The sequence below is a fragment of the Mirounga angustirostris genome, unplaced genomic scaffold, assembly GCF_029215605.1.
Source record: "Mirounga angustirostris isolate CCGP_5_RB_7025 unplaced genomic scaffold, mMirAng1.0.hap1 SCAF_1, whole genome shotgun sequence".
Taxonomy (NCBI): Eukaryota; Metazoa; Chordata; class Mammalia; order Carnivora; family Phocidae; genus Mirounga; species Mirounga angustirostris.
Window position 1 is genome coordinate 206,618,333 of NW_026991709.1, and position 23,734 is coordinate 206,642,066.

The 23,734-nt window shown below is 46.3% G+C and overlaps 1 protein-coding gene across 1 annotated transcript in view; it reads left to right on the top strand.

Moving 5' to 3' along the window:
• Positions 1 to 23,734, top strand: part of CACNA1A (calcium voltage-gated channel subunit alpha1 A) — a 287,170-nt gene that overhangs the window by 60,877 nt on the left and 202,559 nt on the right. The window contains 1 exon segment of the mRNA XM_064569987.1: positions 11,437 to 11,729. Coding sequence (XP_064426057.1) covers positions 11,437 to 11,729 — 293 coding nt within the window.

A 23,734-nucleotide genomic window follows, 5' to 3' on the forward strand; every position in this document is an offset into this window, starting at 1 on the left:
CTGCCCTGATCACCCCGGGGCCAGGTGCCAGACAACCAGGGGCAGCCTCATGTCCCAGAGCCCTGAAGTTATTCGAACTAGCCAGTCCTAAGCCTGCTTACCCTACTCCACCTCTTCCTTCTTGAGGAAACCACAACAGAGGCTCTTGCCCACATTTTGCTTTTGCTCTTTTACCCTCTGAACAATCTGGTGCTTCCCTCTGTGGCCCCGAGTGACATGGTGACATGGTGTCCCCCATCCTCTTGGCATCTGTGAGGAAAATGAGCTCTCTATTCGACGGCAGTCAGCTCCTGATCTGTTGGCCTCACCATACCTGAATAATAATAAAACATATTTTATTTTTATTTTTTAAAAGTCAGGTGCTTTAATGAGGGTACATGAGAAATGCAGTGGGAGCATTTTTTTTTAAAGATTTTATTTATTTATTTAACAGAGACACAGCGAGAGAGGGAACACAAGCAGGGGGAGTGGGAGAGGGAGAAGCAGGCCCCCCACTGAGCAGGGAGCCCGATGCGGGACTCGGTCCCAGGACCCTGAGATCATGACCTGAGCTGAAGGCAGCTGCTTAACTGACTGAGCCACCCAGGCACCGCAGTGGGAGCATTTTTATTCTATTTATTTGTTTGTTTGTTTTTAAGTAGGCTCCACACCCAAGGTGGGGCTTGAACTCACAACCCTGAGATCAAGAGTCATGTGCTTCACCTAAAACGTGTATTTTAAAACAGTAAGTGTCCAACATGGGATGACAGCCCTGTCGGCCCCGTCACCTCCCTTAGCTCATTCTGTCTCCCTTCGTTCCCATCCGCACCAGTCACTATCCCCACAGGTCTTTGCTGTTGAGGTTTCCTCAGCCTAGCCACCCTCCCCTGATGTCTGCACCTCTGTTCCTTTCTTTCCAAGGGTCTCAGCTTAAACGCCACCTTCTCAGAGCTCTCTTTCCAAAATAACTCCCCTCCTCTTCTTCTGAACCCCTACCTGCTCCATTTTTCTTCTAAAGATGATCTCTACCCGACATTTGCTAGATCTACCCACGTTCACTCATTTCTTTTTCGGGTTTCTCTGCCCTAAAACATTAATTTCATATTTGTTCTATTCATGGCTGTAGGTATCCTTGATGCCTGGCAAAGGGCCTGATATGGAATAGATGCCCAGTAAACATTTGTTGCATGGATGAATGGTCAACAGGGTTGGCCATTTTTCTCGAGTGTTGCAGGTGAAGTAGCATGTTTGGCTCTGTCATCTGTGACTTTATCTCCAGATGTGGTAGAACTTGTTGTTTTTCAAATTGAGGGGACCTAGCTCAGCTCTCAGTCCAGAAAAAACAAGACGGGGTTTCCCTAAGCAGATGTGGTTCATTTGATTAAATTTCCCTTTGCTACCGTCTCAGGATACACATGAATATATAAGTAAGCATTTAATCAAGCTCCTGACTTACAGAGGGGTTAGATGCTGAATATAATTTGTAATTGCCTGAGAATATAGTAAGCTTGAGTACTTTTGTTTCCATAATTAAGTGTGAGGTTCCCGTCGCAATGTGAATCAAGAATACTTCAAGTAGTTGATAAGAAGAGTATTTTTCCTTTCGGAAAAGTTCAAACATATACAAAAGAAGAGAGACTAGAATGATAGCCTACTATATTCTTACATCCATCTTTAATCATTATCAACTCATGGCTCATCTTATGATACTGTATCTAAACTTTTAACATAATCTTACTTGCAAATTAAAACAAACCTTTAATTTGCTTTATCATAACCTAGGGTTATGATAAAGCAAACCTCAGACATCACATGATCTCATCTGTAAATATTTTAATACTTCTAAAAAGCGAAGGACTCTCCAGTCACTGTGGAAAACAATATGGTGATTCTTCAAAATATGAAACATAAAATTACCATATGCTCCAGCATCCCACTTGGGATGGGGAATACACCTCAAAGAGTTGAAAGCAGGGACTCAAAGAGATTCGTATACCCATGTTCATAGGAGAATTGTTCACAGTAACCGAAAAGTAGAAGGCAGCCCAAGTGTCCACTGACAGATGAATGGATAGACAGAAATGGTACAACCATACAATGAGCTATTATTCAGTCTTCAAAAGGAAAGAAATTTTGGCATATGCCATAACATGGACAAAACAAGAACATTTTGCTAAGTGAAATAAGCTAGTCATAGAAGGACAAATACTGTATGATCCTACTTTATAAGAGGTCCCTAGAGGAGTCAAATCCATAGAGACAGAAACTAGAATGGCAGGTGCCAGGGGCTGGGGGAGGGGGATGGGTGTTCGTGTTCAGTGGGGACGAGTTTCTGTTTGAGGTGATGGAAGAGATCTGGAGAAGGACGGGGGGGATGGTAGCACAATAATGTGAATATATCCAATGCCACTGACCTGTGCACTTAAAAATGGTTCAGATGGTCAATTCTATGTGAAGCATATTTTACTATCAAAAAAGAATAATTCATTTGAAAAACCATGACCTTAATGCCTTTATCATATGTGTGGCAGAACAATGGTGGTATTTTTCAGTCCTTATCTGGCTTTATGTTTGGCAGCATTTACCACTGGACCCCCCATCCCTGGGGCTTCTGTGGTATCACCCACCACATTTTCCTCCTACCTCCTTGATGGTGCCTTCTCAGCCCCTACTAGAGGTTTCTGTTTCTCTGCTCTGTCTTCAAATGTCAGCCTTTCTCAGGAACCCTTCCTAAGGCCTCAACCCTCTCTGGGTCTGTAGTCCAAAATTATTCCACCCACTTCCAAGGCATTCATACTGATGGTCCTGGTGCTAGTTTGCTGGAGCTGCCGTATTTACTACAAAATAGGTAGCTTAAAGCTCATGTCAAATTCCTTTAACTTGATTGCATCTGCGGAGATAATTTTTTCCAAATAAGATCACATTTTTGGGTTTTGGAAATCAGGATGTGGACATATCTTTAGGGACCACCACTCAACCCATGACAACCCCCAAATATGTGTCCCTTTTGCAATTTCTTTCCTGAGTCCAGAGCCATATAGACAGCCGGCAATCTGATTCCCATGAGTCTCCCAGTCTAATCATGAGCAAATAGCAGACAAACCCAAACTGAGGGGCATTCTACAAAATACCTGAGTGGGTACTCCTACAAATTATCAAGACTGTGAGAAACAAGGAAAGAAACCATCACAAAGAAAGAGGAGTAGGGAGACCAGATGACTCAACAGCATGTGGCATCCTGGTTGGGATCTCCAAACAGGAAAGGTTATTGGTGGAAAAACTAGTGACATTTGAGCGAAGTTAGGGATCAGTTAATAGAATCCTACCTGGGTGCCTGGGTGGCTTAGTCAGTTAAGTGTCTGATGTCAGCTCCGATCATGATCTCAGGGTCCTGGGATTGAGTCCTACATCTGGCTCCCTGCTCAGCAGGGAGTCTGCTTCTCCCTTCTCTGCCCTTCTCTCTGCTTGTGCTCACATGCATGTGCACCCGCTCTCTTTCTCACATTGTACCGGTGTTGGTTTCTTAGTTATGGGCTGTGTAAGATGTTAACATGAGGGGATGCTGGATGAAGGGCATATGGTAACTCTCTTGTACTATCTTTTCAAACTTTGGTAGATCCGAAATTCTTCCAAAATAAAGTTTGTTTAAAAAAATAAAAATAACCCAATATTGAAATCAGTATCAATGACATTCACAGAATGTCAACGACATTCACAGACTCGGATCCCAGGTATGGAAAGTTGACCTATGGTGATTTTTAAAAATAGACTTTATTTTTTTGGAGCAGTTTTAAATTCACAGCCAAATGGAGTGGAAGGTACAGGGATTTCCCATATACCCACCCCCTACCCTGCACACACACAGCCTCCCCCATTATCCACGTCCCCAGCAGAAGGTACACTTGTTCCAACTGATGAACATGCACAGACACACCATTATCACCCAGAGTCCATAGTTTACATTAGGGCTCACTCTTCATGTTGTATATTTTGTGGATTTCGAGAAATGTGTAATGACATGATCCATTATTATAGTCTCAGAGTAGTTTCACCGCCCTAAAAATCCTCTGTGCTCCATCTATTCATCTCTACTTCTCCCCTAACCCTGGCAACCAGTGATCTTTTTACTGTCTCTATTGTTTTGCCTCTTCCAGAATGTCATATGCTTGCAATCATGCAGTGTGCAGCTTGTTCATATTGGCTTCTTGAACTTAGTAATACACATTGAAGTTTCCCCATGTCTTCTCATTTATTGAGAGCTCATTTCTTTTTAGCACTGAATAATATCCCATCTTCTGGTTGTCCCACAGTTTATCCATTCACCTACTGAAGGACACCTTGGTTGCTTCCAAGTGTTGGCAATTATGAATAAAGTTGCTTATTGGCATCCATGTGCAGGGTTTTGTGTGGATAGAAGTCTTCAAATCCTTTGGGTAAATACCTAAGAGTGCCATTGCTGGATCCTATGGTAAGAGTAAGTTGAGTTTTGTAAGAAACCACTAAGCTGTCCTCCAGAGTGGCTGCACCATTTTGCATTCCCACCAGCAGTGAATGAGAGTCCTGTTGCTCCACATTCTCACCAGCATTTGGTGTTGTCAGTGTTCCGGATTTGGGCCACTCTAACAGGTGTGTAGGGGTATCTCCTTGTTTTAATTTGCATTTCCCTGATGACATATGATGTGGGGAATCTTTTCATATGCTTGTTTGCCATCTGTGTGTCTTTGTTAAGGTGTCCGTTAAGGTCTTTGGCTCATTTAAAAATTAGGTTCTCGTTCTTATTGTTGAGTTTTAAGAATTCTTTGTATATTTTAGATAACAGTCCTTTATCAGACATATCTTTGCAAATATTTTCTCCTCGTCTGCGGCTTGTCTTCTATTCTCTTGACAGTGTTTTTGCAGAGCAGAGAGTTTTAATTTTAATGAAGTTCACCTTTTTAATTCATTCCAAGGTCATCTAGATTTTCTCCTATGTCATCTTTTAGGGGTTTTAGTTTTGTGTTTTATATTTAGTCTGTGATCCATTTTAATTTATATGAAGAGCATAAGATCTGCGTTTAGATTTCTTTCATTTTGTGGATGTGGATGTCCAGTTGTTCCAGCACTATTCATTGAAAAGACAGGTTTTCCTCGTATTTCCTTTGCTCCTTTGTCAAAGATCAGTTGATCTATTTCTGAGCTCTCTCTTCTGTTCCATTGATCTATTTCTCTATTCTTTTGCCAATATTATACAGTCTTGATTACTGTGGCTTTATAGTAAGTCTTGAAGTTGGGTAGCATCAGTCTTCCAACTTTGTTCTTCTCCCTCAACATTGTTTGTGTTGGCTATTCTGGGTCTTTTGCCTCTCTGGACAATCTTTAGAATCAGTTATTCAATATACACAAGATAACTTGCTGCAATTTTTTAAAAAAGATTTTATTTATTTGAGGGGGAGCAGAGGGAGAGGGAGAGAGAAAATCCTTAAGCAGACTCCCCACTGAGCTTGACTTGCTGCAATTTTGATTGGGATTGTATGGAATCTAGAGATCAAGTTGGGAAGGACTGGCATCTTGATTATATTGAGTTTTCCTATCCATGAACATGGAATATCTTTCCAGATGGTGGTGATTTAAACATCTATTTACCATTTCTTGACTGCTTATTGTGTGCCAGTCATTGTTCTAAGTGCTTAGCTGCTTGATCTTAATTAATCCTTACAGCAACCTGTGGGGTAAGGAGATTTGTCTTCTTTTTACACACAAGGAAGCTGTAGTTCAGAGAGGCTATGAGCTTTTCCAAAAACACACAGCTAGGAAGCACTATAGCCAGAGCTAGGATTTGAACACAGGTCTGCGAGCAGAATTAGGCTCTGCCTCATTTGTTTTTAGGAATTTGTAGGACAGTCATGCTCTGTAATGTCATGTCTGGAGTGACGGCCACATTCCATCTCTGGATTCACTCTGCCTACATCATGACCCACAAATGTCTGGATTATAGGATTTGTTTTTTGTCATTTATACCCTCTATCTCCCAAAGATCTTGGTACTCATTCCCTGACTGGTATCCAGACCAGAAGGCAGAGACCAAATGTCTTTTGGCTGATTCATTTTTGCAACTCAACATGACTGGATTAGCTGGTAATTGTTTTAGCAGCCAAACGAATGCGATTTGCAGTTATTTATTTGGGGCACTTATTTCAGAGATGCTAGCCCTGTTCAATTGAATAACATTCTCAAAGCCAGTATGGTAATGCTGCTGCTGATTGATAAATTAAACCTCCAGCTGGCAGATGTGTTAAAGATTAGAACCAATGGCTGAGACTGATTTCTGGAGGCCTGCTATTAAACTGCTTTTATCTATGATGCTAATGAGATTATATATCGTTCTACCTGGTCAACATTAGTAATTTGGATTAATGGAGAGCAAGGTACTACCTACTACAGTTATTTGAGGGGCCTATGAAGATTTCTTGCCCATCCATCCCCATTTGCTAGGTGATAGTAAGATTCTAATATTAGAGATTCATTCTTTTGGTTAAATGAATTATTTTGTTCTCTGTAAAGTGAATCCATAAGGATAGTGAACTTGGAGCACTGTCACACTTTAGGGTGCCTGAGTTGAGTTCTTTCCAGAAAAGGGTGATTGAGCAATTGAGGGGGTTGGAGAACTTGGGAAGATTCTGAGGAGGAAGAGGTATACTCAGCCACATCAAACTTCATAGGTGAGCTTTGGGAATGCCATTTGATGAGAGGAAAGTGTAGACTCTTCTGCCACTTTGGTGGGAAGCATTTGGAAATGTGTGTGGATATCTTTGCTTGTCACAAGATTGGGGGTACCACTGACACTTAATGAGCATGTGCCAGACATACTAAACAGCCCACAATGCAAAGGACAGCCCCGAACAACAAGAATTTTTCCACCAAAAATGCCAACAATGCCCCCTTGATAACTCTAGAGAATGCCAAGATAGGGATGGTAAGTTTGCCCCTTCCAGAGTAGTGATTGCCAAACCTGGCTATACCCCCAAGGACTTGCTGAATGAGAATTCAGGTAGAGGGGAGGGCCCAGGAGTCTGAATTTTACAACACTTTGCAGGTGGTTCTGATATGCAGCTGGCTTGTCTGCTGTCGAAGCATGGGTTAGAGCATTCTGGAGGACCACTCTTTGTCTTCTAGTTTAAAAAAAAAGAAAAAAAGACCAGTGTTTGTTGTAGGGACTTCACAGTCAAAATACACAATGAGAATTACAGGTCACCATGACAAGTGGTGCCACTTGGGATCTACATTCAGAAGCATTACAAACATTTTCTTTTGAAGTATAGCACACACAGAAAATTGCATAACTCATAGATGTATAATTCCAGTGTGTGTGTGTGTATATATATATATACCACCCCCTCCTTATCCATTCATCTATTGATGGACACTTGGTTGCTTCCATATCTCCGCTATTGTAAATAATGCTGCAAAGAACATAGAGGTGCATATATCTTTTCATTTCCCCATGTATGAACTGTATATAATAGGAATTATACACTATGTTCTACTATGTGTCTGGCTTTTTTGGCTCAGCATCATGATTGTGAGATTGGCCCATGCATTTGTGTGTAGCTGGGGATCATCCATTCTCACTGCTGCATGTATGAATGTTCCACAGTGCATTTATCCATTTTCTATTGATAGGCATTTGAGAAGTCTCCAGTTTTTAGCTACTACAAATGTGCTGCTATTCACATTCTAGGGTGTGTCTTTCAGTAGACATATGTCCTCATTCCCCCTGGGCATATACCCAAGAGTGCCAATGCTGGACCACGGGATATTCAAATGTTCAATATTGGTAGAAATGGCCAGTTTTCCAAAGCGGTTGTACCAGATTACACCTGCCTAACAGAGTACAAGTCAGACGTGGTTTCAGATTCATGTCAGTGACCTGGGTAAGTTTTTGTTTTTATTTTTATTTTTTTTTAAGATTTTAATTATTTATTTCAGAGAGAGAGAGAGTACATAAGAGGGGGGAGACAGGCCGAGGGAGAGGGGGAAGCAGACTCTTGGCTGAGCAGGGAGCCCAATGCAGGGCTCGATCCCAGGACCCTGAGATCATGACCTGAGCTGAAGGCAGATGCTTAACCAACTGAGCCACGCAGGCGCCCCCTGGGTAAGTTTTTAAACTTTTCTCAGCCTCAGTGTTTTCACCTGTAAAAAGGGGCTTCTATGAAGACTCCATAGAATCTTTACCTTGATAAGGACTTTACCAATGAGAGGTTACTCTTTCTTGAAAAACTCCGGGGTCTTTAGAAATCTGTGTAGATAACACTTATGCCAGGAAACTCAACTGTCTTCTCAGGAAAGTCCATAAAAACAAGTTATTGTAAGTTTGCTTTGCACGACCTTCTTACATGACTGGCCTTTGGCATCCATGCACCTGGGATTACTTCTTGTTTCCCACTGGCTATTATTTTCTCTCGAGATATGAAGCAACATCAAGTACAAAAATCATTACTATTTGTCGAGAATCCTGTATGCCCTATCTCCTTGCAACTCTAGTTGCTCTTGGTTTTATCATTTTGTCCATACTTTGACAAGTTAGAAAATCTTGAAAATGCTATAAGCAACCTGTAAAGGATGACTCACAGGCACAGAATGGGGAATTTATATAAAGATGTATCTTTTCTAGAATGTTCCAAAGAACTCAAATACTGATGGGGGTCGGGGGATCAACTCAAATTCAACTAGCTAAGGCTTAAAAAAATATTTGCCTTCTTCATCCTGTTCCCCAACCCCTACCCTCACCCCTGCCTTCCAAGTCTATACATGGCTTTCTAAAAATTCAGTGGTTTCTTGGTACATCCACTTTGGAATACAGTTTGGTGCCATTTTACAAACCTGAAGATAGGCATACCCTGGGACCCAGAAATTCCATTCTTAGGGCTATTCCTACAGAAATGCATGCTCATAGGCACAGAGTATTTGAGGCAGGAATGTTTAAAGCCCCAACTGGAAACAATCCAAATGTCCATCAAGGGGATAATGGATAAACAAATTGTGGCATACTCTTTCAGTGGAATACTATGTAGCAGTGAAAGTGAATCAATCACAGCTACACGTGACAACAGATGAATCTTAAAGACATGATGTTGGACCAAAGAAGCCAGACATTACAGGATATATACTGTATGATTCCATTTATGTAAGAATCCAAAAAGATGCCAAGTAGAACTGTACTGTTTGGGAATGCACAATAAGGTAGGAAAAGTATAAAGAAAAGCAAGGTTATTGGGGCGCCTGGGTGGCTCAGTTGGTTGAGCGGCTGCCTTCGGCTCAGGTCATGATCCTGGAGTCCCTGGATCGAGTCCCGCATCGGGCTCCCTGCTCGGCAGGGAGTCTGCTTCTCCCTCTGACCCTCCTCCCTCTCATGCTCTCTGTCTCTCATTCTCTCTGTCTCAAATAAATAAATAAAATCTTTAAAAAGAAAAGAAAAGAAAAGCAAGGTTATTAATAGTATAACGTCAGAATAGTGATTATTGCAGGGGGAAGAAGACCTGTGTGTGTGTTTCTGGGAAGCTGGCAATGTCCCATTTGTAGCCCTGGACCTGAGTGTTAGTTTCAAGAACGTTGGTTTCACAGCAAAGTCTTCAACTGTACATTTATGCTTTAGGCATTTTTCTGTGTGTTTATTCAACTTCACAATATAAAAAGGAGAATGAGAAATAAACTTCAGTGGTTCTGGAGGGAAGTGAACACCGTGCCAAGTATACCACCCAGAACCCCTATCCAGCCCACTAGGATCTGGTTTAGTTATCTGCCTCTAGCAGTTAAGATTTGCCACCTCTGGAGTCTTTTCGAAAAGAAGCTGAGCCTTTTATTCCAGCTTTCAGGGACTCTGTGACTTGAAACTTTGACAGATGTGCGCCCCCAAATCGTTCTCCTCAAAAATGTGTCTTTTGCTAAACGGACCAGATTTGTTTAGAGACGAATTGCACCCCTGGACACGAATCTCCTTCTCTTTTTATCATTAAGTTTCTTCCTCCTAACGTACTCCTTGCAAGCTGCTGAGAGTGTCCGGTTGTCTGCAACCGAAATGGAACCCATTGGAAAACAAGGTTTCCTCCCAGGGGAGCAGGAATCTGTCGTCCCAACTTCCCCCCTGCCTCCCGACCATCCGGCTCTCCCCTCTTCTCCCCCACAAACTCCGCTGAGCCAGGTCCCCTCGCAGCTCTGCGATTGGTCGCGGGCCATCATGTGTCGACATTCTGGGTGGGTCTTTCTCCCGTTAAACTCATCAATCGCTCCTCTTTGGAGCTTCGCTGGCCAGTGGTTTAGACCTTTGAGCCCATTTTCCTTCTTCCTTTCTCTTCCCCCACCCCTCCACACCAGTCTTATTTTAGCAAAACCTAGAGGAGAAGGAGGAGGAGGCGGCATTGGGGGGTGGGGGGAACGCTAGGCATTGCAGCATCCGGGAGCAGCTACTGAGTGGCTAAGCGAACGGCGCATACCTCTCTCTCCCTCTCTCTCTTTTTCCCCTGTTGGGAATTTTCAGGATTTCATTGCTGCAATTTAACCCCAAGATGAGGCACGGTTGAGCGAAAGGCTGTGCGCACACGCACACTCACACTCCTTCGTGAGCAGAAGAGAGCCGCTGGTGATTCAGGAAGGAAAAAAAAAAAAAAAATCACCCGGACCCTGCGGCTTCAGGACTCCTTAAAAGAGCCCCCCGGAGCGTTTCCCTCCCCCTCCCCTTCTTTCCTTTCCCGTTAATATTCTTTTTCATTTAATTTTATTTTTTGGCTACAGATCTTTCAGCCTTTTTAAGGTCTAGGAACTCAAGCAAAACAGAAAGGGGGATTTTTTTAAATTGGGGGGGCTGCCCTCCCCCCTGCCAAGACCTGGTTTTTATTTTTATTTTTTCAATAAAGATTTTTTTCTAATGGGCCGAGCGCACTCCTTTTGCAAGATGCCAGCCTGACCCGGACCTCGGAGGAATCTGAAGCTTCCACTGCGTCCCGGGGGGGCGTCCTTTGCAAACCGTTCGCGTCTTAAAGGGGGTGTGCGTTTTTTTTTTTTTTTTAACTGTCTTTTTTCTTTCTTTTTTTTTTTTTTTCCGGAGTGGGTGGACTGGGGATTGCCTGGATTCCTTCCTCGGTTATTTTTTGCCTCGCTTCCCTCTCCCCTCCCCCTCCCTGGCCCCCGCGCCCCGCCCCCGCACCCTCCTCCGCCCCTCCTTCTCCGGGGTCAGCCAGGAAGATGTCCCGAGCCGCTCTCCCCGGCTGGGGCCGGGCAGCCGCCTTGTGAGCCCCCGACCCGAGGCGCCGAGCCGCCGCCGCCCGATGGGCTGGGCCGTGGAGCGTCTCCGCAGTCGCAGCTCCAGCCGCCGTCTTGACAGCCCCGGCAGCCCCGGCAGCATCGGCATCGGCAGCGGCGGCGGCGGCGGCGTCTTCCGCATCGTTCGCCGCAGCGTAACCCGGAGCCCTTTGCTCTTTGCAGAATGGCCCGCTTCGGAGACGAGATGCCGGCCCGCTACGGGGGAGGAGGCTCCGGGGCAGCCGCCGGGGTGGTCGTGGGCGCCGGAGGCGGGCGAGGAGCCGGGGGCAGCCGGCAGGGCGGGCAGCCCGGGGCGCAAAGGATGTACAAGCAGTCAATGGCGCAGAGAGCGCGGACCATGGCCCTCTACAACCCCATCCCCGTCCGACAGAACTGCCTCACGGTCAACCGGTCTCTATTCCTCTTCAGCGAGGACAACGTGGTGAGAAAATACGCCAAAAAGATCACCGAATGGCCATATCCTTTGCCCGAACCCGGCAGCGAACCCCGGCAGCTGCGCCTCCCCTCCTCCCTCCGCTTCCCCTCTTCCAGGCTGGGAGAGAGACCCGGGGGTTGATGGGAGGTGGGGGGGTCTTCCAGGGGCTGGGAGAGGGGGCACCGGGGAGGAGTGTGGAGAATCTCTCCACCCCGAGCTGGGTTGAGCTACCGTGGAGGCTTGGGATGGGGGAGCCGGGGGAGTGGATTCCTCCTAAGGACCGATTCCAGAATGAGGGCTGGGCCCTGGGGTCGTAACAGGGGCCTAGGTGGGAGCTTCAGAGCTAGTTCTGGATGGGTCAGAGTTTTCCCAAATGAGCATGGACCCGGCCGGGGCCTGGGCTCTCTCTCTGGCCAGGGCAGGAGAACCGTGGGGGCTTTGGCTGGGCTTCCTTAGGTGGCCCTCACTGGAATGCACGGGAGCCTCCAGAGCTGGAGCCCGAACCCAGCTCACTGGCTTCTCCACCCCTGCCTTCCCCGAAGAGGGGGCCCGCTCTCTTAGGGCAGGGCACTTAGGGGTTCCCGGGGCCAAGAGCCAGTGGGAAGAACACGTGGCCTTCACACGGAGGGGCTAGCACTGGCCAGAGCTCATATCCCCGGGTGGGCCACTGGCCCCAATCTGGGAAAAGCAGTGGTGGGTTGGGGGCACTTATTCTCCCCTATGTCTGCCGGTCCCATTTCGTTCGTTCCCCCCTGCCCGGGGACCTCATCATCGGTTGGGGTGTAGAAAACATCCCATTTGCGCCATCTGGGGCCCTGACCTGGAAGACCCAGATGGACTCTTTCAATAAGGAAGACAGGGCAAGAGGAAATGAGGTGGCAGGTCCTTCCTAGGTACGGTGTCAGGCCTTGGGTTGGATTCGGCTTCTCCCACCCTAGGGAACCGGGAGGGGACACCAGGAGAATCAGCCTCCATGTGGACACCTCCAGGCAGGTAAATGCCTTCTTTTTTTTTTAAATCAAAGATCCAGAGGAAGAGGGTGAAGACCACATTTTCCTCTATTGAGATGCTATCAAAATGCAGATCCCCTTGTGTTTCTTTAAATCTGTGCCTGCTTGAAATAAACCTTGAGGAGGGCTTAACATCTGTTGAGATGTAGGCAGGCAAGGATGGGTAATTAGTCGGGCTTTCTAACAGTTATCTAAGCATGACCCAGATTCCAAGTGGGGGGACGCACCCTGCTCCCCAGGCTGACTGGCCACTGTACCATTCCCAAATATGCTGCTCCTCGGCTTGGTTCCAACTGGCTGCCCTCCGTGTACAAATGAACGGGGCTGGATGGGCCCCTGGGGCTCCGCAATGAGCCCCCACTCCTTTGTGTTTGGTTTCCACTGTTACATACTCAACAGGACTGGGCCCCAGGTGATCCTGGGGTTGCTTATTTGAGGAGCTCTGTGGCTGGTGGATTCATTTTTAGGGGAACTCAAAATTGGGCAAGCTTTTGGCTTCTGGGTGCTGAAATTGTAAGAGGGCTCTAAGGTTTTGGAGTGTGTGAACAGTCTACTTTGAGGGTGGTGAAAATTAGGAGGTTCAGCTGGGGTCTTTCTGGAGGGGCACACCCCTAAGCACGATGTCATCTTGATTGGTGCATGAACCAGGAGCCCGGTCTTTGCCTCCCAAGTTCAAACCTCCTGAAGACCCACTGAAATGCTCAGGGGTCTTGTGATCACTCTGCCTGCCTCCCCATCCTCCACCCCGGGAGTGGTGGGGGCTTGGAGGGTGGCAAGGTGTCAATGTGTGCATGCTCAAATAACTCCAGGGGTGTTCAGGAGGGAATCACTGGGCTCTCAGGTTTCCATGTTGAAAATGGCTTTAGATCGCCTTCTGGAGCCTGGATTTGGAGTCTTCTAAGAGGAAAGGAAGGAGGTGGGAGTCCTAATGTGTCCTCAGCTCACCCCGTCCAGACTGAATCCTGCAGATCAGAGAGCTGTTGGAGAGGGAGGGGATTGCCAGGGACCCCTCAGAAGGAAGGATCTCTGGGGAGGGATGCAGGTGATTTGGGAGCATTCCATTTGTACTTTAGGTTTTCTTTGGCTTTCTTGCTTTGTGATGAGTTTGTGCATTTTGTTCTCTGCAGACAGTTTTTATTCTCTTTTTGGCCCGAGGCAGCAAACACATTATACAGCCCCACTCTGGAAGGGAAAGCTCTCCATCCCCCCAATCTGTCACCAAGCAGGGTAATCCAGGTCTGAGATTTCTGGGGGGTTGGGGGGATGAGAGGAGAGGGGACAGAGAACTGGGTGGGGGCCGCTGGATAAGGGACTCGGGACCAGTGCAAAGAGATGGACTGTGGAAATGCTGATGAGCCAGGGTACCAGGGCAGATGTTGGCTTCTGTATCCAAACACTTCTGCCCTTTAAAATAATGTCTTTCAGTACTTATTCTGAACTTTTAGAATAAAGTCTAATATATGGATACAAAATACCTAAGTTAAGTCTAGTTTAATATGTGTTCACAAAGTGACCACAACCATTGCAAACAGTACCAGGACGAGAAAGAGGATGTGACCAGCCCCCCAGAAGCCCCCCTCAGGGCCCCTCCCCACCACTCACACCACAGAGCTAGCCACTACCCTGACTTCTAAGCCCACAGGTTCATTTTCCTCCATTTGGACTTCCTGTCAATGGAGTCGCAGGCTGTGTTACTGTGTTTGGCTTCTTTTGCTCAACGGCACGCCTGTGAGATTCATCCAGGTTGCTGCAAGTGGTTGTAGGTTGCTCCTTCTCGTTGCTTTGTGGCATTTTACTGTGTCACTCTACCCCAATGTACTTGTCCCCTCTGCTTGTGAGGGCCATTTGGGTAGTCTCCAGATTGTGTCGTTAGGAACGTTCTTGTACATGTCTTTGGCTGCACTTTTTTTTTTTTTTTAACATTTCTCTTGGGTCTGTACATAGGAATGTAACTGCCCCTGCCATTCTTGGATGCATGTGTAACAGGGCGTGTGTATTTGGAAAAGGCATCCACTAAGGGTGCAGCTGACTATGGAAAGCACCTTCTTCGCTGTCTCGTGGAGGAGTGAGCGAGTGTTCCGTGAACTTGGCTGTATGCTCATAGGGCCTAAGGGTGTTACTTCCAAATGCAAATTCCAGCATGGCACGCGGAGGAGGGTGCAGCCTTCCGGTCTCCATGCCCTCAGGCACTTTGTCACTGCGATGCCTTTTACCCTTTTGCACCCTATTCTTGCGGCGCCTTCAAGCCTGCAGCCAGCCATGAGAATTAAGGGTTCTCCTTCCTTTTAGTTTTGTCTTCTGAAGCAAGAAAACCCAAATGGAAGTCTTTGATGTTCAGATTTACATTGCTGCCTTTTTCTCTTGGAGTATGCTGGGCAGCAGGCCGTCTTGACCACACGCCTTGGTTCCATGTTTTCGTTGATCGGGAGTCTGATTTCAGTGCGGCCGTGATGGTGCTGGCTTCTAAGGAGCTCAAATCTGTCAGCTCAATAAGGCGCATCTGTCAACCTTACCAGAGCCCACCACTTAATGCCACTCACTCCTTCTGATATGCTACCAAACGCCAATGTGAATATCATCTTCCCCCAGTCGAGCTGATGCCAGCAGATCTCCCACTGAGCACGATGTAGGAATTGGGGCCATTGCAAGAGCCGCAGACCCAGATCTGTGTGCTGTCACACTCGGTCTCCTGAATTGCATGCAGGATTCCAGCTTTTCACCTGTGTCTTTGGCAATCTCAACAAGGGGCCGAGTCCCATGACACCAGGTAACCTATGGACATTGGCCGATTGGTGTTCCCCAGCTTTTTAAAAGAGGAATGTTCTGTGTGGGAACCAGAGGGAGCCCTGGGAGAAGTTGGAGCATGTTATCAGCCTCCACTGGTCCTGCGAAATAGAATGTGCTAGAAGATACTACCGTAGAAGGCAAGACAGTATGACCCCATGATACCTCTGCTAGACCTGGATGGCTGGTAATTCCAGAAGAGCAGAATTCTGAGAAGTAAGAGTTAGCATGGCTTTTCCATTGGGATTTTTTTCCCCCACAAAGGTGCCGCCCCTCCTCTGTAATCTCCAAACCCCAAAAGCTCTGAAAACCAAAACATCAAATCATATAGGGGTAAAATCCTACCTTGAATTGACCTGAGTTTATAGTCTTTACATACAGTCTTAATTTATCCCACATGGTGTGCGTTTTGGTGTGTTTTGATGCAGAAATGTTTGATATGCTTGATTATGGGGTGCTGCTCCAGCTCCCCACTGGGAGTGTTATGTATGTCTTGTAATGTCTCCCAAACTTTCATGTGTGTGAGGATTGTCTTGTTAAAATGGTGATTCTGGCCCAGCAGTTTTGGGGTGGGGCCCGGGGTTTTGCCTTTCCACCAGGCTCCTAGGGATTGCCCCTGCTGTGGTCTGTGGGTTCCACTGGGAGTAGCCAGGTCATATCATAGATTCATCCTGGGACCTTTTTCTTCTTTTTCTCCAAGATCAGGTTTATTGAGGTATAAATTACTGATAGCAAAATTCACCCTTTTTGCATACAGTACTGTTGAGTTTTTTTTTGTTTTGTTTTGTTTTTTATTTATTTGCGAGAGAGTGAATGAGAGACAGAGAGCATGAGAGGGAGGAGGGTCAGAGGGAGAAGCAGACTCCCCGCCGAGCAGGGAGCCCGATGCGGGACTCGATCCCGGGACTCCAGGATCATGACCTGAGCCGAAGGCAGTCGCTTAACCAACTGAGCCACCCAGGCGCCCAGTACTGTTGAGTTTTGACAGACACGTGCATATGCAGTATGCATATGCATATGACAGACAGACATATGCAGTAGCATAACCCCTATCAAAATCAAGATAGGGAATGGTTTCAGGGTGCCTAGCTGGCTGAGTCGGTGGAGTGTGCGACTCTCGATCTCGGGGTTGTGGATTTGAGCCCCATGTTGGGTGGAGAGATTACTTAAAAGTAAAAAAAATTTTTTTAAAGATTTTATTTACTTGACAGAGAGTGAGAGAAATCACAACTAGGCAGACAGGCAGGCAGAGGGAGAGGGAGAAGCAGGCTCCCTGTTGAGCACGGAGCCCAATGCGGCGGGGCTTGATCCCAGGATGCTGGGTTCATGACCTGAGCTGAAGGCAGATACTTAACCGGGTGAGACACCCAGGTGTCCCCTAAAAGTGAAATTAAAAAAAAAAAAAAAGATTGAGCAGTTTCATCATCCCAGGATATCTCGTAGTGCTTTCTGAGTCAGCACTACCCTAGACCCTTGCAAGCACTGATCCGTTCTCCATCCTTATGTTTCTGCCTTTTCCAGGAGGTCATATAAATAGAATCATACTGTATGTAGCATTTGGAGCCTTGCTTCTTTCCTGCAGCCATTTGAGATCCATTCATATTGTTGTGTGTATGAGTAGTTCGTTTCTTTTTGGTGCTGAGTAATATTCCATGGGATGGCTGGACCACAGTCTGTTCATCCATTTCCCAGTTGAAAGACATTTGGGATGTGTCCAGGTTGGGCGATTGTGACTAGAGCCTCTATAAACATTGGCAGACGGGTTTTAGTGGGAACATTGGGAACATACATTCCATTTCTCTTGCGTAAGTAAATACCCAGGAGTCAGATTGCTGGGGTGTGCGGTTAAGTATATGTTTAACTTTATAAGAGACCACCAAACCATTTTCTCAAAGTGGCTGTGCCCATTTTACGTTCCTATCCTGGTTATCCCTTTAAAAGCACCAAATTCTAAACTCCAAAGCACGTCTGGCTTCTAGGGTTTAGGTGAAGGATTGTGGGTATGTGTAGGCAGTGCTGGAATGGTAGAATTAAGTACCAGTCAGAGAAATGGGGAAGAGCGAGGAAGGGGGTCTCCGGAGTGGGGAAAGGGGCTCTCTTGCTTGGAGCGTGTTGGTTCTGCCATTCACAGTAAAAAGTCAAGCTCTGAGGCCGTGGCACTCATGCTTGTCACCCTTGTTCCCCACCGCAACCCTACCACACCTGGCACAAAGTAAGTGCTCCATAAATGTTCTCCCAGTGAGTGAAAAAGCCTCTCGCCACCCATTTGCCCATCATATAGATCTGCTCTGCCCTTATGCCAACATTTTAGGTTTTCAGTGGGTTTTAGGTACAGGAGATGGGGGGGCAAGGAAGGGTATGTGTGCTTGAGGTTGTCAGACCAAAGAAGGTCTCTGAAGTTACAGTGCTTGAGAAGTTGGGGAGCAGTGGGCCCTTGAAAGTGAAGTCTTCCTTCAGGGGCTTGGGGGGATGTCTGTTGGGTGCTTGGGGCTTATATACCCCCCACTGGCCCCCAGTAGCAAGCACACATATGTACTCCCTCAACAATGGAAGGCACCACCGGGAAAGTGGGTTCAATCCAGAGATCGTCAAAGCCCAAAAGCCCCACAGTTAATACATTTTGGAGAATGCTAACTCAGCTCTTTGGGAAGGATCAGTGTGGTGCTATGAAATATGACAGAGGAGAAGGAAAGCATTCTGTGCTCTGGACTGGCCAGACCCAGGTTCGAGTGACTCCCCGGCCAGGCTGTTTTGGGCATCAGAGCCTTAGTGTGCAAGATGAAGATACCGCTTCTGATAGCATCTGCCTTGGAGGACTCCTGGGGAGGTTAAGCGGGTTCACACATGGTAAATGCTCAAGTCAGTATCTGGCACGCAGAAGCTCTAAAATACATGAGCTGTAATGTTGGAGAGCACTTTTCCCCCTAATGGTCTTTTCTGGAAACTTTGGCTAGAAATCATGTTCTCTGGGTAGGAGTGGGAGCAAAGGGCCCCTCCATGACTGGCCACTTTGGATTCGTTAATCTGAGTGTGGCACCCTTTAAGGCAACCCTCAGATGTTCTGTTTTCTCTGTTCTCTCTGGAAGCTTTAAGGGGGGAAAATTCATGCCCACTTGACCTATTTTTCTATTCCCTTCGGTCTAAGATAAAATTAATTGTCTTCCTCTCCCTTGATCCCTCCCTTTGTGGGTGACAAGGTGAGGAAGTTTTAAAGTGTGTAATTAGCTTTCCTGTTCTCCATCCTACCCCATCTCCTTGTTCTGAGCTGGCCAAGAGTCCAGCCGGAGATAGAGACCACATGCCTTAGGACAGCTGCTGTGGTCACCCCAGGCAACCAGTGGGGGTTTAACAGCAGAACCCTGCTCAGCTTTGGGGTTAGACTATGTCCCCCTCCTCCCAACTCCTGTCTTTCTTATTTCTTGCCTGTCCCTTACCTCCTAGGAGAATAGAGAAGGCAAAGGACATTCCAGGAGAGGGAACCAGAGGGTGGGCTCCACAACTTGGGTTTCCGAAACCACTGGGCATTAGTCCTTGTCTGGATAGGATGACCAGATGTCCCAGTTTGCCTAGGACTGTCCTGGTTTTGGCATCTCAGGAAACCGAGTAGTTCTGGGCAAACCAGGACTCTGGTCACCATACTGGTGAGTTCTTAACACCCAAGAAAGGAGAGAGGAGGGAAACAAGAGATGGTCCAGTATGCGGGAAAGGAGAAGATAGGTAACTTTTCCCCTCTGAAAAGCTGGGACTTTTTATTGGAATGAACTGTGCTTTTGGAAGCCGCCTATTTAAGGCAACTAATACAAGAGAGATGCCGGCTCTGAAGCAAAAGTTCTGAGTTAAGTCCAAATCGAGTTTTGTCATCTCTCTTGGGCCAGAGATGGCTTTTGTCTTCTGTTCAGACTGGGAACATCCTTGGGTCTTCCATGGAAGTGCTCAGGGCTCAGGTTGGACCTGGAATTTGGAATTAGCAGTCCCTCCCCAGAATGACACTATTCCAGAGGCAGGGCCCCCTCTTCGGAGCTGTGAGGGGAAACTCAGCCTCGTTGCCCACCTGCCAGTAAATAATATTCATGCTGTTAAGTACTGTTCTCCTTTTAGGTCTGTGTGTAAAATAAATAAATAAATAAATAAATAAATAAATAAATAAATAAATAAATAAATATATACACACACATATATATATACATACATACATATATATATGTATATAATTTTAAACCAATTTCTGAAGTATTTTTATACAAGTAGCTTTTGCAGGAGGGCTAAGTCTGATTTCAAGAATAAGTTGACAGATGTGTCTCAGAGGAAGTGCTGATGCAGACCCCAAACTTGCTGGTGGGAGGGAAGGGAGGGTAACATGGTTTCCGACCTTCCAGAACCTGTCATGTGCTTTTACCTCATTGACCTTTATTATTTTCCTTATTAAGGATAACGGGCAGGAGAAGCTATGCTGACTTTCACTTGCTCCCATGAAATGTTTGTGGCACATCATGGAGGCCATGTAGGAATGTTCCTATCTGAGCAATAGCACCAAAGAATGGAGGCGGAGAAGAGGCAGGGTAGGGGAGGTGACTTAAGGGGGCGGCAAAGCATACAGGGCTTCAGGATAGGTGACCTGCGCTGCACATCTCAGCTCCAGCCCCTAGTAGTGGAGCCTCAGTCTCCTCATCTGTAAAATGGGCAGAGCAGCCCTACACTCAGGGAATTCTGGGAGGATTAGAAGATACTGTGAACAGAAACCATGTGGTGTGTATGATTATGCTGTGAAAAGGATGGCCTTCAGATTATGCTGTGAAAAGGATGGCCTTCAGACCGCACGATGGTGAGGGCTGGGTTTGTGTGGCCACCGTGTTGTCCCTGAGCCTGGCACCTGCAGGGGCTGAATACGTATCTGTGGGGTGTTTTCTCTCACTTCCCATTAACAGCCTATTGCTTTAATCTGGTTCCAGGTTCACCACACACTCTCAATATTGTCTCTCCTGCCACTTGTTTTTCCTTATTTATTGTAATAGTGACGCTGGTGGACCAGGTACCTAAGTCACAAACTAGAATGGTGGTCCTCCAAGTGTGGTCCCCAGCCCTCCAGGGTCAGCATCACCTGCCCTAGGGCAGAGGTGCTCACCTTTGAGCATGCATCAGCATCACCTGGAGGGCTGTTTAAACACAGGGTGCCCGACCTCACCCCCAGAGTTTCTGATTTAGGAGGTTTGGAGTAAAGTCTGAGAACCTGCATTTCTAGCAAGTTCCCTGCTGCTGCTGGTCTGGGAGCACACTTCGAGAAACCCTGAACTAAACATGATCAGTAACTTAATTCCGCCTGTGGTCTCCGACCTCCCTTTTCCTCCTACTCCTCCCCCACTGCAGTCCCCAAAGGCAACCGCGGTCTCTTGGATGCTATCTCTTGGATTGTGTGTGTCTTCCTCCCTCCCTCCTTCTTTCCCTCCCTTCTTCTTCTTCCTCTCTTACAGGTTTCATCACATATTTACATACACCTTGACATAAATTTAGTTTTCCTGGTTTCTGAACTCTGGAGCCTTCTGGAACTTATACTTGCCTTTTCCACCCAACTGTATGTTTCTAAGATTCATCTGCTGTTCAGTGTAGCTGTAGGTCATTTCCTTTTCTCTGCTTAATATTGTATTCTGTGATGATACAACAATTTATCCATTGCCCTGGGTGATGGACATTTGGGATGTTTCTAGTTTGCATGTGTGCATGAGCGTGTGTGCACGTGTGTGTGTTTGCTATTTTGAACAGTGCTGCTGTGATGAATAAATAATTTTTGAATGAATGAATTCAAGGTGTTAATAATAGTCTGTGTACTTGGGAACCTAGCTTCAGCTAGAATCAGCTGAGATTCATCAGCGTTTATGGAACACCAGCCACCTGACAAGCCCTGGCTAAGCTGGTTCTCAGGTTCCTCCTCATTCTAAGGGCTGGGTCAGCCAGACAGCCCCCATTCCTGCCTGGAGAGTTGGGGTCTTGAACAAATTGGAATAGTCAAAAACATTTATGGACTTGAATTATCTTTGGAAGAGTTGTTAGAATGCAAAAATTTTCAGAGTCTGGCCTGTTCCTAGCCACAGTGCAGTCTTTTAAGTTACAGATCATGGATGGATGTTCATGGTTTATAGGGGAGGAAGGTCATCCCATGCAGTTAGTATCAGATGAGTAGATGGATGGATGGATTCATCTGGGGTTGGTTGGACAGACAGATGGATGGAGGTATGGGATGAAGGAAGGAAGGGAAGGAGGGAGAGAGGAAGAAAGAGGAAAATGAATGGTGTTGGATAGCTGGGTGATTGGATGAGTAAATGGATAGGTTATAGGTGGATGGGTGAGTAGATTGGTGGATGACTGATGGGTGAATGTATGGGTGGATGAGTAGATGGGCAGATGATGGGTAAGGAGGATAAGGAGATGGATGGGTAAAGAGATGGATGGGTGGACAGATGGGTGGGTGTGTGGGTGGATGTTGAAGATAAGGGTGTGTCTAGCAGGGTGGTTGTCCATGTTGGGTGTCTGTGGTATTTAGTGTTCTTATTGGGTTGTTAATGACCAAGTCCCTCCACTTGATGCCTTCGTTGTACCTTTCTCAGCATCAAATGAATCTTGCATGCTTTTTGTGAAAATCAGTGAGAATGCATGTTTAAGGCTTACCTCTCTAACTAGAAGGCTCCTTGAGGGTAGGGGACAGTGCTTTACCTTCCTCACACCCCCCAACAACTCCTGTGCTATATCATGCATAAATGTTTGTTAATTGAGTAATGATGAGGAAAATAAATGGTGTTGTTGATAAAGATTATGAAAATTCTGGGAACACCTGGTTTTGTTTATTTCAGCACTGGGAGTGGAAGTGGAACTCCTTGGATTTTACCCCATCAGTGAATAGTGGTGGGCTAGTGGGATAGCTCTGTTCTGAGCAGATTGGATAAATGTCCCCGATCCCTACTCACTGACCAGAGATTACAGATTACAGATGCACCACGGTCCTATAAGGCCCCACACAATCTGGTCGATGTTTTCTCTTTGTCTCATCTCTTCTATTCTCTGCCCCTTCCGCTCTGTCTCAGCTCCACTGGCCATTTTTTGCCCACACTCAGCTCATTTGCATCCGAGGGCAAAGGCATTTGTGCTGGCTGTTCTCTCCACCTGTCTCCCCATGGCTGACTCCTCTTTATTTAGGTCTCAGTGCAAGACTTGCATCCTCCAAGAGGCCTGTCCTCTTCATTTATTGAACACCTGAAGTACAAAGGAGAATATAAAATATATGTATACTCTCCTATCTAGAGGGAATCTCTGGAGACGTTTTAATGTATTTCATTCTGTCCCTTTTTATAAGCCTTTGTGAACACATTTCCATGCCACTAGATATCCTTGGAAAGCATCAGAGCTCCCATGTACTGTTGCACAGGCTGTACATTGCACAAGGGTATCATATCTCATAGACATCATGGAGCTGTACATTATTATTTCAATTTCCCAGCTGATGAAAGCTTAGTATCTTGTTCTAGAAAAATGAAGATATTATGACAACTTTTTGACAGATGGACCTAACAACTTGAAAAAGGGGTGAATTTAAATTCACACAGTGGTGCTGTATAGGTTGGCAGCAACCCCAGAAAAGACTGCTGTTAATATCTGACAGTACTCCGCTTTATGGTTGTATCCTACTTCATGTAACCACCTCCAGCTGTTTGTTTGTTTTGCTTATAAACAACACTGCAGCGAACATCTTTGTGCCTCTTTGTCCAAGGCTCTGATTATTTTCAGAATAAAATTCTGGTCTAGATAAGATGCTCAAGTCTGGAAACTGCTGCCTGTACTGTCTTCGAGTCTGTAAAAGAGATTTGGAGACCAGGTGACTCAAAGTTCAGGAAGTGGATGGGGAGGGGCAGGGAAAGAACTGCTGTTTGGTTTGGAATTTTTCCTGGGCTGCATGGAAAGAGTGCTTTCGAACTGGGGGTGATTTTGCCCCCCCAAGGGACTTTTGGCAGTGTCTGGAGACGTTTCTGGATGTCATGACCGTGGAGGGCAAGGTTCTACTGGCATGTAGTGGGCAGAAGCCAGGGCTGCTGCTGAATGTCCTGAAATGCACAGGACACCCCCATCTGTCCCACCCTCACCTCCCCCCCCAGTAAAGAATCATCCAGCCCAAGGTGTCAGTAGAGCTGAGATTGAGAGATCCTGATGTAAAAGATGTCACAGATTTCCTGGAGGGGAGTGGGTGGATTTCGGGGTTTTGGGTGAC